Source organism: Phodopus roborovskii, unplaced genomic scaffold (assembly GCF_943737965.1).
Source record: "Phodopus roborovskii unplaced genomic scaffold, PHOROB, whole genome shotgun sequence".
Classification (NCBI taxonomy): domain Eukaryota; kingdom Metazoa; phylum Chordata; class Mammalia; order Rodentia; family Cricetidae; genus Phodopus; species Phodopus roborovskii.
The window spans coordinates 6,976,262-6,990,636 of NW_026126413.1; the positions used below are offsets into that span (position 1 = coordinate 6,976,262).

The 14,375-nt window shown below is 44.3% G+C and overlaps 1 protein-coding gene across 1 annotated transcript in view; it reads left to right on the forward strand.

Moving 5' to 3' along the window:
* The first annotated feature begins 1,951 nt into the window (after positions 1-1,951).
* The window catches only part of Arsb (arylsulfatase B), a 149,629-nt gene continuing 137,205 nt past the window's right edge, over positions 1,952-14,375 (forward strand). The window contains exon 1 of the mRNA XM_051182983.1: positions 1,952-2,269. Coding sequence (XP_051038940.1) covers positions 1,967-2,269 — 303 coding nt within the window. The 5' untranslated portion in view covers positions 1,952-1,966. The remainder of the gene's footprint in view (positions 2,270-14,375) is intronic.

A 14,375-nucleotide genomic window follows, 5' to 3' on the forward strand; every position in this document is an offset into this window, starting at 1 on the left:
GGGGAGGTAATTATTTGAAAGAATTGGGGCATACTAATCACAACAAGATCCCAAGAGTTCATAGTGAATTAAATAGGGGACCCAGAAACGCATAGAGAGAAAACTAAAAAGTCACTATTGGTAGCTACCCTAATTATAACCAATTCAAGCAAGAAATGAAAACTAAAAAGCAAAAATGTGTTAACTACTTAGTAATCACAAGGAGGGAATGGTAACTCTACAGAGGAGACAGGATGCCAGCAACACAGTGATTCCACCAGGGAGCAACAACACTGTGTCTCTGTCTGAGATACCGAGAAGCACCTACACCGCTTTCCTGCATGCCTGTACAAAGCTGTTGCCCGGGTCAAATTCTGATGAAGCATCAAATGAACACCAACAGAGAAATTATTTTAAACACGCACACACACACACACACACACACACACACACACACACACACACAAAACTATTGGGCACAGCATGTATGTCACGGGTGTTCAGTACATAGATGAAAACCAGAAATGACCCATGTGCATATTTCCAGGGCACCAGCAGCCTGCATGCTTAGTTAAAAGTGTAGGACACAGGGAGTCTGGGGTGTGTGCTTCGTTTCAGGAGCAGTGATTAAAGGAGGGTTTGCTAGGCTGTTGGAGTTTTGTCAGATACAGTAGGGAGAGCCAGGGATGGTGGCACATGACTGTAATCCCAGTTCCCCTCAGTTAGACGAAGAAGCAGGAGGGCAGAGGGCTGGAGGAGGCTATCTTGGGCTACACAGTGAGCATCTGGCTGAAATAAAAAAAAAATATGGAGGGTAATATAGAGAACAATTTATGGGGTAGAAGAATGTGCAAAGACCACAGTGGACATTTCTGCCTCCTCCTATACTGTCTTTAACATATAGGGAAACAAGCTGCTCTTTAAAATAGTCTCTTTGGATTTTATAATGCGAAAATTTAAAACTTGACGACTATATTTTACTAAAGATGAAAAGTAGTTACCTACGTCAAAGGGGAAAAATATATAAGTACGTTAAGAGGGAAATGTACATTTAAGGATAATTTCCCAAAAAATGAAAAATTCTTTACTCTCATACAAATGTAAAAATTAACACACCATCCAATTTTTATTGAACTTAATGAAGAAGTTAAAACCTGTATAAGGAACAATGCAACAAACGCCTGTCGATCAGCTGCATAGAAGCCTTTTAGGTACATCGGCAATGGTTATTTTTTCAAGGCTATCATTCATCTGCAGCTTCTAAAGCTGTAAATAGCTCCCGTGGACTTGGCCTCCGTCTGAGAGGCTGTGTTCTCCAGGTAGCGCAGTATTTTCTCCTCTACCTAACAGTTATCACTCATTTCTAGACACTGAGTAAGCAGACAGTCCTCTGTGGGCACACCCCAAATAACTTGGAAATGAAACTTCACCATCAAAAAGGCCCTGTGCAGACTGTGTGTTTGGCCCACTACTAATGGGAAGGATGTGGCTTCATAGGTGACTACTTTTCATAAGTGAATCTGAAACACCATCTGCATGGACCTCTTCTCTATTTTCTCACCTGCCCCAAACTATGGCCTTGGACTAGACACAACTTGCTAGTTACACCACACACACTCGAGAAAGAGGGAGAGACAGAGACACAGACTCAGAGCACAGACACAGGGAGAATGGAGAGCCAGGAGTCGAACCATTTACAAGGTGGTTTCTTTTGGGGGTGAAGGGGGGAGCTAATTGTAGCGCTTAGTTGTCCAGTTTGGGGCTAGATTAAATCTGCTCTGGACTTTGGAAGCCCCAGCAGAGTTTGCAAGCAAGCTCTGTGCGGGCTCCACCCCCCCCCCACCCCTCCGGGAGGCAGAGGGCGTGGACGTCGGCCCTCCCCAGCCCGCGGCCCGCCCAGGTGAATGAAATCTTGTGGGTCCCCGGGCTACACAGTTCCCGATTCTGTCCGGGACGCCAGCGGCTGGGGCTCGGCTGGCTGCGAAGGATGGGGGAGCCGAAGGGATGCACGGGGAGGCAGGCCCGAGGCCTCAGGCTGCAGCTGCTGCTGCTCCTGTCGCTGCTGCTCTTGCAGCCGTCGCCGGGCTTGGCGTCCGGGGCTGCCCGGCCTCCGCACGTGGTCTTCGTGCTGGCAGACGACCTGGGCTGGAACGACGTGGGCTTCCACGGCTCGGTCATCCGCACGCCGCATCTGGATGCGCTGGCGGCCGGCGGGGTGGTCCTGGACAACTACTACGTGCAGCCGCTGTGCACGCCCTCGCGGAGCCAGCTGCTCACTGGGCGCTATCAGGTACGAGGTGGCCTCCCGCCCCGGGCCAACCTGTCCTCTGGTCCCCGAGTGGCTCTGCGAGGCCACGCGCTGGCACCAGGGGCTCAGCGGATCGCGCTGGCAGCCCATGGCTTCCCCAGGCCTCTGCGCATGCCCGGCTTCCTCTTGGTGGCCTAGTGCTGAAGTGGCTTTCGTTTTCTCAAGGTCTGAGGAGTGGAGGTTTCTCTGAATGCGAGGTGCTATGCCTGTGAGCCCCCAGGGTCAAGGGTAGATAGGGTCCTGAGGAGGAAGGATGGAGAAGCAGACAGAGGCCCAGGGGGCTCTAGAGTGGAATCAATGTTCGTGGGAAGCATCCTGATACCCGATGCACTCAATGGTCCTAGGCCAGGAGTGACCCAATGGGATGGAATAGAAAGCCGTGTAGATCGGAGTTTCAGAGATGAACTTGGAAACACTCAAAAGCCTGGGATTGTTGACAAGGGGAGCATGGTCAGAGAAGCCAGCAGGGTATGGGGCACCATGTATGAAGTCGGGGGAGGACCATGTATAAAAGTCTTAACCTTTACCCCCAGCCCCTCTTTTGACTTGGAGCCAGGCTACAGGTGAGATGAGGTACACCCCAGACGCCTCTGTTCCCGTCCATCCTTTACTGAGTCGTCCCCTTGTCTGTAGCTATGCATGTGACAACAATCTGGACACTCCAGAGCCTGCTCTTCAGATCCTCGGCTGTACACGACCAACAATGGAAGTCATGTCTAGGTTCTCCACACCCCTAGAATGATACATGAGTGCTGATGCTCATTTGAGGGTAAAACCAACCTGTGTGAGCTTCTCAACGGTCCTTTAGAAAAGTGTCTGCAACTATTGGATTTACTCACAGACTACATGTATGTAAGTGCAGAAAGAACGTTTCATAGTGTTTTGTTGTCTTTGAACTTAATTTATAAAACACCCCATGTGGTTGTTACCTTGACTCCACTTTGCAGGTGAGATGATAGCTTGCCTGGATGAGATATCAGCTGAGGAGCTACTAAATTGTAATCCTCAGTTTCCTGCATCCACTAGTCATCTCAAACCCGTGAAATTAGCCACACACAGCCCCATTCTGACTGAGGTTGAGCTTATAAGATCCCAATGTGATTATGACCAAATTAAATATAATAATTTGTAGGGGTTACTATTGGATACCGGGATTCTCTCTGTCTCTATTTACCCCTCCATCCATCCATCTCTCTCTCTCCCCCGCCCTTCCCTCTCTCATCTCTACACACACACACACACACACACACACACACACCACCACCACCACCACCACCACACAATCTTCTGGCCTTTCTTCATGCAAAGATTTAGACAACGTGGTGCCAGTGTGGGTATTCAAGTCAGCCAAAGATGTCAGGTAGCAGATATTAGAGGAAAAATGAATTAGCAGTAAATTCAAATATGAGGTAATGAATTTTAAGCACACTGTTTATTCAACAAGCATTTTGAACCCAAACTCCTCCTATGAGTGTGTTCCCAAAATCCTTTCAGAGCAACACTAACCTTGTGTTCTAAGACTGAGATAAAGATTTCTGGTGGTTGGAAGACTGAAGAGAGAAGATAATATTTTTCTAAGAGACTCAGAACCATACCCAGATTTTACCATGGAGCTAAAACATGGTTTGTTTCCCTACTAGCAGTAAGGGCATTCCAGGGAATCTGCCAGGCTGCTTAGTGTAATCAGTATTCACTGGGCCAATTCGAGTGTTTCGAGACAGTAGGAGTCTCCTGGCACACTGTTCCTCAGGAGTAGGGGAAGATACTTCTGCCTTTACTCTGAATACAGAAGAACTGAACTCACATTGCAAAATAATGGAGGGGGCTGTGCACTTATGCAACATTCTAACAGACTTAGACAGGAAAGCAAATACTGCACCTTGAGCCTCACTCAGAATTGATTACCTTTACCCCCTAATGTTCTGCACCCACCAAGCCCTTGGAAATACTTGAGTACTGGGGTAAACCAGTGGTTAATAAGTGAAGGAAAAAGAAAGGCCGAGTCCTCCAGCACCATCAGAGGCTCTCAGGGGAGCTGACTCAAGCATCTTCTGTCTTTTTCCCAACCTTTAGCGTTCATGAGTTCCTGTTAGACATTACTCCCCTATAGTGATATTCTTTTACCGGAGTTCAAGAACAATCGTTGCTTTCAAATTCTACATGTTAGTACATTCTGGACACCTTTCTCATTCCCTTCAAAGCGAATTAAGACAATGACTTTTATCCTTCAATAATTCAAAACTGATGACGCTTCCTTGCTTAGAATCGTCAGAACTATAGGAAAATGTTTTCTGCACCTTCCAAACATTCAACTATAGATTTTCTGACATAGCAACCTTTCTCTATTTCATGGAGTCACAGTGACACGGCAGTGGTGAGAGTTCTGGAACATTCTCCACATATACATCTCCACAGTGCCAGCATTCTTTGAAATTGACTTCTAGTTCTTCTGTCCCGATGTTACGTTTATACTGAAGAACATTGGTTTTACATTTTTAAAAGTCATGTTGCATTAGCATCACTGCTTTATACAAGGGTATGTAAACTGAGGTTGCTTGGGGGAATGATTCAGGTGGCAGAGCACTTGCCTCACAAGCATGAGGGCCTGAGTTCAGATCCCGGAACCCACACAAAAGGTCAGGTTGGTGGCATGTGTCTTTAATCACAGCATTGGCAAAATGGCAGGTGGGGAACAGGTAGATCCCTGGGATCTTTTGGGCCAGCCAGGCTGGTGTATATGGCAGAGTGTCAGACAAATGGGAGACCCTGCTTCAAGACAAAAAAGTAGAAGGTGCCTGAGGGCTGCTACCTTAGGTTGTCCTCTGGCTCCTCGATGGGTGCTCTGCATATACACACCTGCACCCACATTTACACACATACAAACACACACACACACACACACACACACACACACACCACTTACACAGAAGAAATGTGTCCAAGGCAACAGGGCTAAGAAAAGTTGGAACTGCTTTTGAAGCTTGCAGTGTGCTCAGAGTCAATACTCACAGCAACTATAGCGTGTTTCCTCCTTAGAAGTATTAAAAACATCAACATTAGTGCCCCTTCATACTTAAAAGCATCCTGATTAGTTTTTGAACATTTAAGTCACTCCTAAATGTCTCCATCTGGAAAATGAATCTGTCATATTTTTAGTTAAACATTGCCGGTGTTTAGTGTAAAATGGGGATGCATTTTACTTCTGAGAGAATCATTCAGTACAATAAAGTGAAAAAAAATTGTTAACTATTTCAAAATTAGGTACTTGAAAAACCTATTCAAGAGTTCTGCCCTGACCTTTGCAATTGGTAGTGGTTCTAGTTGTCAATTTGACACGATCTCTTGGGAAGTCTCTCAGTGAGAGACTGCCTATGTTAGGTTATGTACGCAATCCTCTTGATCGTGTTGACTCGTGTGCAGCCCACGGTGTTGGCTGCATTCCCTGAGTGTGTGTGTCTTGGATGGATGGGAATGGGGACAGTGGGCTGAGTAGGCATGCATGCTTCTCTCTCTGTTCCCGGTGTGGGTGTGCTATTACTCGTGAGCTTATGTTCCCGCTTTGACTTCCCTGTCTTGATGTACTGTAACTTGCAATCTCAAGCTAAAACAACCCTTTCTCCTCTAATTTGCTTTTTGTCCGGGTGGGTTTTTTTGTTTGTTTGTTTGTTTGTTTGTTTGTTTTATCACAGCAATAGAATTTAAACTAGGACTTCAATCCTACTAATGTTGAGAGGATTAATGTTTAGGGAAACCTTCACATTTGAAAGTCAGATGAGAAGCCAAGACTAACTGAACTTTGCTCTCTTGAGCTTTGGGATTGTGTGTGTGTGTGTGTGTGTGTGTGACAGGAATGGTGAGAGACAGGTTTCAGTCTTGGTTGTGTCAAATTATGACCTTGCTGGACTTGGTTCCTTACAAATAGATACAGGACCTGGGCTAAACTCTGATGCTCTGTCTAGCCTTAAATTTCTTTGACCCTGACACTTTTGTGTTCCTAGGGAAAGTGTACATTATCAGACCCGCCAGCCTTTCATAGAAACAGATGACCCTTGCCTAGCATTACCTTGCACACCACACAAGTTAGTTGTCCTGTGTTAAGAAACAGAAATATGAATTTAGATTTTTATGTTAAGACATTTAATTATTACCAGTTCTTTCACATGAACCTTTTGACCCTCATGTTTTGGTGGAAAATGTGTCATGCCTGAGTGACTTGGGTGAGGTCAATGGGGAGACTGAGTGGTGGGTGAGGAAGGTAGGTAATGGCAAACATAAGAATTAGAATTCAGTTTCTCTACAGCCAGGCTTGTTTTCTCCCTGTGACCTTTATTCATTGTCTTTAAAAATAGGTCTACACATTCTATTTTTAAGTAGAAAAACACATAGGTATAAAAACCCAAATTTTGGGTGAGGGAGGTTCTATTTTCCTCACTGGTGTGCCCCTGTTTCAGTAAAATCTTCCCATCCCACACTCAGGCAAGAAACTAATTAAACTCAGAGGGGTCATACACAAAGAGAAGTCATGAGTGTGGTGGGGGGAGGGGGCTTGCTGAGAAGTCCTCCATGGAGAGGGGGAGGGGGAATGAGATTTGAAAACAGTTAAAATCTGTTATGTAAATATATGATCCTGTCAAATAAATTTGAAACCCTTAAAGCTTCCTAAAAGAGTTCACATTGAAATTTTTCCTCTAACCCAACCCCCACATCTTAGGGATCAGTTCCCATGTTTATAGGGAAGTATACAGAGAGGCGATGAGCTGACAATGAAGTTCCTCATGACTGGGCAAACAAGTGAATATGTAGATATTCCGTTCTTTTTATTTGAGTGGTCACCTTCTCTTCACACCTTTGTACCGTGTTTAGTTTTACTGAACATTTGGCCTCATTCACATTGTTAAATAAATAGCATCATCACAGGTCTGCACGTTATTTTGTTGCATGAAGGCAAAATCAATATCTTGTACACATGTCCTTTTGTTCATTTGAAATACATTCATAGAACAGTTCTCAAAAATAAATTTTCTGTGTTTAAATGTAATAATTTGTAATTTTCATAAATACTGTAGATTTGAACGTTTAGAAAAATTATTTTCATTTTTAATTATGTGTCTCTCTGTATGTATAGCTGCACAGGAGTGCAGTGCCTGTGGAGGCCAGAAGAGGGCACTGGATCTCCTGGAATCGGAATTACAGATGGTTGTGAGCTGCCATGTGGGTGTTGGGGACAAACCCAGGGCCTCTGCAAGAGCAGTCAGTGCTCTTAGCCATGGGGCATCTCTTCGGCCTCTTTTGCCTAATTTTAATTGCACTATGTGTCTTTTTAAATGTTGGCTCTTGTTCTTTATGTGTTTTGGATAATAAGCCTTAATTAGATAATTATTTGTTACTTTCTTGAGTGTCCTATGATATGCAACAAGCTTTTGATGACATATAATTAATTTGTTTGGTGGCTTATGCTTTTGGTATTACCTATAAAAATCATTGTCTCTTATCACATGTTATGGGTCTTTATATTTTCTTCCAGGGGTTTTATGGCTTTTACTCTCACACCGAGTTCTGTATTTATTCTGTGCTAATTTGTATGCGGCACTAAGGGGTAGAGATGTGTGCTTAGTTGAAAAGACCGCTTCTTTCTCCTTTATTTTCCCACCTCAGTCAGAGTCAGGCACTCCACTGAGCACGGACTCTTGCTTTCCTCCCCATAAATCTGCCTGCTTATCATGATGCTACAATGACACTGTGGCTGTATAGTAGGTTTCAGAATAAGGAAGCGTGAATTTTGTCCCCCTTTCTTTCCCTACAATGTTGTTTTAATGATTGTGATCAACTTCGATTTTTATGTGGACTTTAGGATCAACTCGTCTACTTTGGGTGTGGGGAGAGAGAGACACACAGAATTTTGACCGGGATGGCACTGGTCGGCAGAAACTCTTGAAAGTATTCCAGCCTTGACAAAGGAATCTTCCAGTCCTGAAACGGAGCGGTTGCTCTGCTATTTCAAGTATTCTTTAATGCCTTTCGGCAGCAGTGTGTAGGTTCAGAATACAGATTTTGTAGCTTGTTGGTAAAAGTTATTTCTCAATATCTCATTTGTGGTGCCATTATGATTGCAATTGCTTTCTTAGTTTCATATTCAGATGTTTAGTGCTATGTTATAGAAATATAACTAATGAATATACATTAGCCATCCTCATGGGACTTACTAGTGTTTGTGCGTGTGTGTGTGAGAGATGTCAAGGTTTCCTGAAGCAGCACTTTTCTTGCTTGCTTTCAAACCTGAGTGCCCTTCATTATATATCCTTGCCCAATTGCTCGGGCTAGGACCTTTGGTGTGTATTGAATAGATGAGTATCTTGTTCAGGCTTGTACTCCACCACCATGAAATGTGATGTTCATTCATTCCCTCACTGAACGAGTGTTTGTGGAGCAGTTTGCTGTGCCAGGCACTGCAGGGTCTTCAGCTGCTTGTAATGTGGCTGAGGTGAAGAGAAGGCGTGATCCAAAGGGGAGTGAGCCAAGTGAATATAAATGAATAAGTACGGAAGGTGAATTTAAAGGGCATGCCAGTAAGAGTCGAAGATAAAGCAGATCAAGTGCTAGGGACCCTGAGAATGTCCCCAAGGAGGCAAGATTGGCAGAGGCCTGATTGTCACAGTCAGGTTAAGTTCCTGCAAAGGGTTTAAAAAGCTGTGGGGGGACAAGAGAAGTGAGGCCCTGAGGCTGGATTTGGCATGTCCTAAGACTGGAGAAGGCCATGTTGGTGGGCGCTGAGAGAACTGGGGCCAGAAGCATGCTGGGAGCTCAGATGCGTCCTGTTCAAGATAAAAATGTTAAGCCTTCAGCTCTGGCTGTTGCCATTTTCATAGTAGTATTACACTTAATAGTATTTATTATATTCTAAAGAATGTGTGCAATCTAACAGTGCTTTGCCTAGTATATTCTAAAGAGCTATAATCAAACTTCCATGTGACATTCTTTTAATTTTTTGTTTGTTTATTTATTTATTTATTTTTCTGAGACAGGGTCTCACTGTGAAGCCTTGACTGGCATGGAACTCACAGGGATCCACCTGCCTCTGTCTCCGAGTGCTGGAATTAAAGGCTGTACTGCCAAGCCCAGCTCGGCATTCTTATTTTTAACACTGTGTTTAGGAAATGTACCCAGAAGTTTCTAAAGGAAAAGTTTTTTTCTGTGTCCCACACTTCTTCCATTCAACAGCCCCTGTTTACTATAGAGAAAGGATTTTGTATTCATTTGTCCTCTGTTCAAACATCTCGTTTTTCCTAATAGCAATTCTGTACTGTTTTTAGTAACTTGAGAATACTGACTTTCAAATTCTGACAAGTTGACTGGATTCACTATACAATTTTCATTGTATATCCGCATTCCCAGTGACATTTTTTAATTTAAATCTTATTTCTTTACATCTATGGGAGTTTTGCCTGCATGTATGTTGTATGCTATGTCTATGCCTATTGTCCATGGAGGCCAGAAAAGGGGATCAGATCCCCTGGAACTGTAGTTACAGACAGTTGTGAGCCACCTTGTGGGAACTAAACTTTGGATCTTTGGATGAGCAGCCAGGGCTTTTAACCCCTGAGCCATCTCTCCAGGCTCCAGCAAAAAAAGTCTATTTAAAAAAAAAAAAGATTTATGTGTATGAGTGTTTTGCCAGGGTGTATATATGTGCACTATATGTGTGTCTGGTACTGTGGTGGTACCCTCAAAGGTAAGAAAAGGGCATCAGCTCCCCTGGAACTGGAGTTACAGATGGTTATGAGCCACCATGCAGGTGCTGGGAACTGAACCCATGTCCTCTGTAAGAGCTTTGAGTGCTGTTAACCACTGAGCCACTGCTCATCCACTCATCCCTCTGGTACAGTTGTTAGTGGTCATTGTTCCGAGGCCTGACTCCTCTGTGAGGTTGACTTTGATTCTCTCTGATGGAGAGAAGCAGTGTTAGCAGCTAAACCAATGTATGTGGTATGAGCTGATGCAAGAAGGGGCTCTATCATAGTTCATGACCAAGGACTGAGCTGAGTGGAGGCTGCAAGCCTGTAACCCCAGCCTTGGAAGGCTGACGCAGAAGGACTAGGAAGTTGAGGCTAGACTCAAGTACATAGAGAATACAAGGCCAGCCTGGGCTACAAATCAAGACTTGTCTCAAACAAACAAACAAGGACTTGACATGTACCTCAGTGGTAATGAGTGCCCGCTTGTTTTTAAAGAAGTTTTTTTTAAAAGGCCAGGAAAAGTGGTTAATGCCTTTAATCCCAGTGCTTGGGAAGATCTCTGAGTTGGAGGCCAGCCTGGTCTACCCTAGCCTGTATAGTGAGAACCCCCCCCCAACACACACAATCTCCCACACGTTTGTGTACACAAACTCACACAAGGAAGAGAGGGAGAGGGAGAGGGACAGAGAGAGAGAACAACAGAAAGAAAGAAAGAAGGAAAGAAAGAAAGAAGGAAGGAAGGAAGAAGGAAGGAAAAAAGAAAGAAAGAAAGGAAGAGAAAGAAAGAAAGAAAGAAAGAAAAAGCGGATTGAAAGACAACTAAAATGGCAGGTCTCAGTGAAAACACTAACTCTTTTTAGTCCTCAACTTATTCTTCCCCTGGGGATGGAGGAGGTCACTCCACATAAGAATTCTATAAGCCTTGGCAGAGAAGACCGACAATGAAAGATGACACTGGTTCTTTCCTAGGGGATCTCAGCCACATTTTTCTTAATCATATTGATAAATAGACAAGACATTCTCAGGGCTTTTTACTCACCCCTGAAGCAGAACCTTGAACAGGAAATAAGGGGAAGAGGCTGTGTAGGCACAGGGGAGGTGATTCCTGACTTCTGCTTCAAGTCTTCCTCAAGACCAGCAGGAGACTCTTGTAGAGGAAGAGGGCCTGGTGACATGAAGGTCTGTCTAAACATGGCCTCACTAGTTGCTGTTCCCGCTTGTCCTCAGGGTCTGGCCTGGTCCCTACCAGCCTTGATGGGTTCCGGTCATCGACCTGGATTAAATAGATAGAGGAGAAGCAAGGAGAATTGGGGCTTTGGGGGAGGACATGCGATGCTAGTTAGAAGAGTCATAGCATCGTCGGGCCAAAATGTGCGAAGAGGCAGAGATGAAAGAAGTATCCAGATTCTCTCCATCCTTACGTGGCTTTTTTATTACTCTGTTTATTTTATCTTTTATTTTTTGAGACAGGGTTTCTTTGTGTAACTTTTACCTGTCCTGGAATTCACTCTGCATGCCAGGTTTACTTTGTAATCATAGAGATCTGCTTGCCTCTGTCTCCCAAGTGCTGGAATTAAAGGTGTGTGCTACTCGCTGTATTTTTAAAGCCATTTTATTCCTTTTTCTTTTTTCTCTCCCAAGCCTACGTATATTTTAGAACACACTATAAACCTTTAGCGCTTTTCCTTAATGTGAATCTGTCTTTACTGTAAATCTTTATTTTTTTCTGGCCACGAGTCTTTTATCTGGTAAACAACAACATTGCTAAAATGAAAGTCATAGCTGTGTTAGCCCTAGTCTATCCAAGATGGTGGCAGCTATTTTACCGCCAGCAATGAGAGCTGTGCTCACTGCCTTGGTCTGCGCTGCCATTCAGCAGCATGTTGCCAGCTTGGAGATGTGGTCACTGCCATTGCCAGCTCTGGTGCACACCAATAAATTGTTAGCAGTGTTTTGTTTTGTTTTGTTTTTTTTTAAGCTGTGCAGTTTTTTGCCATTTATGCTGAGTCAGAAAATCTCCCTTAAAGGAGCCGCGGAAATCTTCGCTTGAATCTAGCAAAACAGAGTCCAACCAAGAAAAATGCTGCTACCAAGAAACCTTGCTTGTCTCTGTTCTTTTGTTTCTAAAACCCCCTTTTTTAAGCTTTTGTTAAATTTTAAGTGGAAGTTTTATTAGCCACGTGGGCGCTATATGTAAGGAGTAAGGTTTTTCCTCCTGCCACTGGTCTGGTCCCGCCACCATGCCAGCCCCAATTAACACACAGAGACTCTGTATTTGATATAATGCTATTGGCCAGGTGTTAGTTTCTTATCGGCTAGCTCTGTCTTAAGTATTAACCCATTTCTGTTAATCTATTATTTCCACGTGGTCTCATCTTACAGGAGAGCCCGCTGGCGTCCTGCTCTCTCCAGATTCTCCATCTTGACTCCTCCCTACTACTTCCTCTTTCCTACTTGTCTCCTAGTTCTGCCTATCTTGCTTTCCTATTGGCCAACAGTGCTTTATTCATTAACCAGTATGAGAAACATATTTACAGAATGACATCTCCCATCAGGCCTGCTCACTTTTCTGAATTCTCAAGTGCCATAGAGGTGGCATTTCACACGCACATGGGTGTGTGAGGGTGTGTGTTCAACGTGGGTAGGGCTGCACCACCAGGTGTTACCCCACCACTGTTGAGGGTATCAGAGAAGTGGCATCCACTGCCAACTGTGTTACAGTGGTCCATTGAGCCCCTGGTACAGTTTCTTATGAAGGTGGCTGAGCTCTGAGATACTGTCTTAGTCAAGGTTTCTATTGCTGCAGTGAAACACCATGACTGAAAGCAAGCTGGGGAGGAAAGGGATTATTCAGCTTACTTTTCATATCATAGTCCATCCTCTATGGACGTCAGGATAGGAATTCAAGCAGGGCAGGGACCTGGAGACAGGAGCTGAGGCAGAGGTCATGGAGGGGTGCTTGTCCCTGGCTTGCTGCTCGTGGCGTACTCAGACTGCTTTCTTATAGAACCCAGGGCCACCAGCTCAGGGACAGCACCACCCACCATGGGCTGAGTCCTCCCCCATCAATCACTAATTAAGAAAGCGTCCTACAGGCTTGTCTACAGTTTGGTATTATGGAGGTATTTTCTCAATTGAGGTTCCCTCCTCTCAGATGACTTTAGCTTGTGTCAACTTGACATAAAACTATCCCCACAGCCACATAGTTAATCAGTAGACAGCCTGGGCCTCAGGAAGGGGAATGGATGAACTTCTGACCTAAGAGCCAAGATCCTACTCCCCACAGCAGGAGGTGGTTTTGTGTTTTGTTTTTCTCTTTTAAACTAAGCAAACATCTCCTAGGTCTCTGGAATAAAAGACCTCCCTGGGATCTGCAGACCTTTGGCGTCAGCGAGGCAGATCCTGAACGGTCAAATGCAATCTTTGGAGGGGGTATTTTTGCAGGAGGATTTGTTTCCAAGAAGAAGAGATACCCACACAGGACAGATGGGTGGTAGCACCCATGGGCTTTCATGTTTCAGCTGTGCTTTTTTTCTGTTCACGCCTTCTCTCTGGATTGGACTTGTACACTTTCTTGTGTTTAGATAACCATTCTTCTTTCTCTGATTTGCATTTGTACCCCATGACAACCTGCTCCAGGCATTGTGGGGTAAGCTCATAGCTCTGTGCTGGAGTGGCATGAGCTTGGCACTTGCCTGTTCACTGTGTCTCCACACATTACAGCTCCCTGACCTCAAACAGCGTTTGAACAGACCAAACACACGTCTTTGGCTGCCATCCAGAGTTTGACTTCTGCTTCCCCTATAATGCCATACAAACACTCTATCAAATAAATTCTCAGGAAGTAAAAGGAACAAATTCCTCGTTCTGCATGATCGTAGAGAATGGAGACAGTTTTCAGCTGACCACCTGGCTTGCTGCCCATGGCACAGGAAAACCAAACTACAGAGCATCCCTAGGGCAGGGTATTCTAGTAATCAGAGACAATTCTCCGTGTGTGAGCTTTGCACATTTATATCCATTGATGCTTTTGGGTTCCATCAAATACTACTTTTACATCCTGCTGGGTGATATATTAGTATATGTTATGAAGTATTTGAGCCTCGCCTTGATGTTCTGTTTAGTAGGCTTGCAGTGCTAACAGTGGAAAGGATCCTTCGTGTGTATTAACATACTTGTATACATGCGGGTGTATGTATGTGTGCAAACATGTGGGTGTATGTATGTATGTATGTCTGTGCATAGGCGTGTGTCTATGCGAGTGCAGAGTGATGAGTACCTTTCTTTAGAAATTATAAAATCCTTAGCATTTAGGATTGAATCAGGAAGGAGACGGCATATTGAAATTAGAGTCC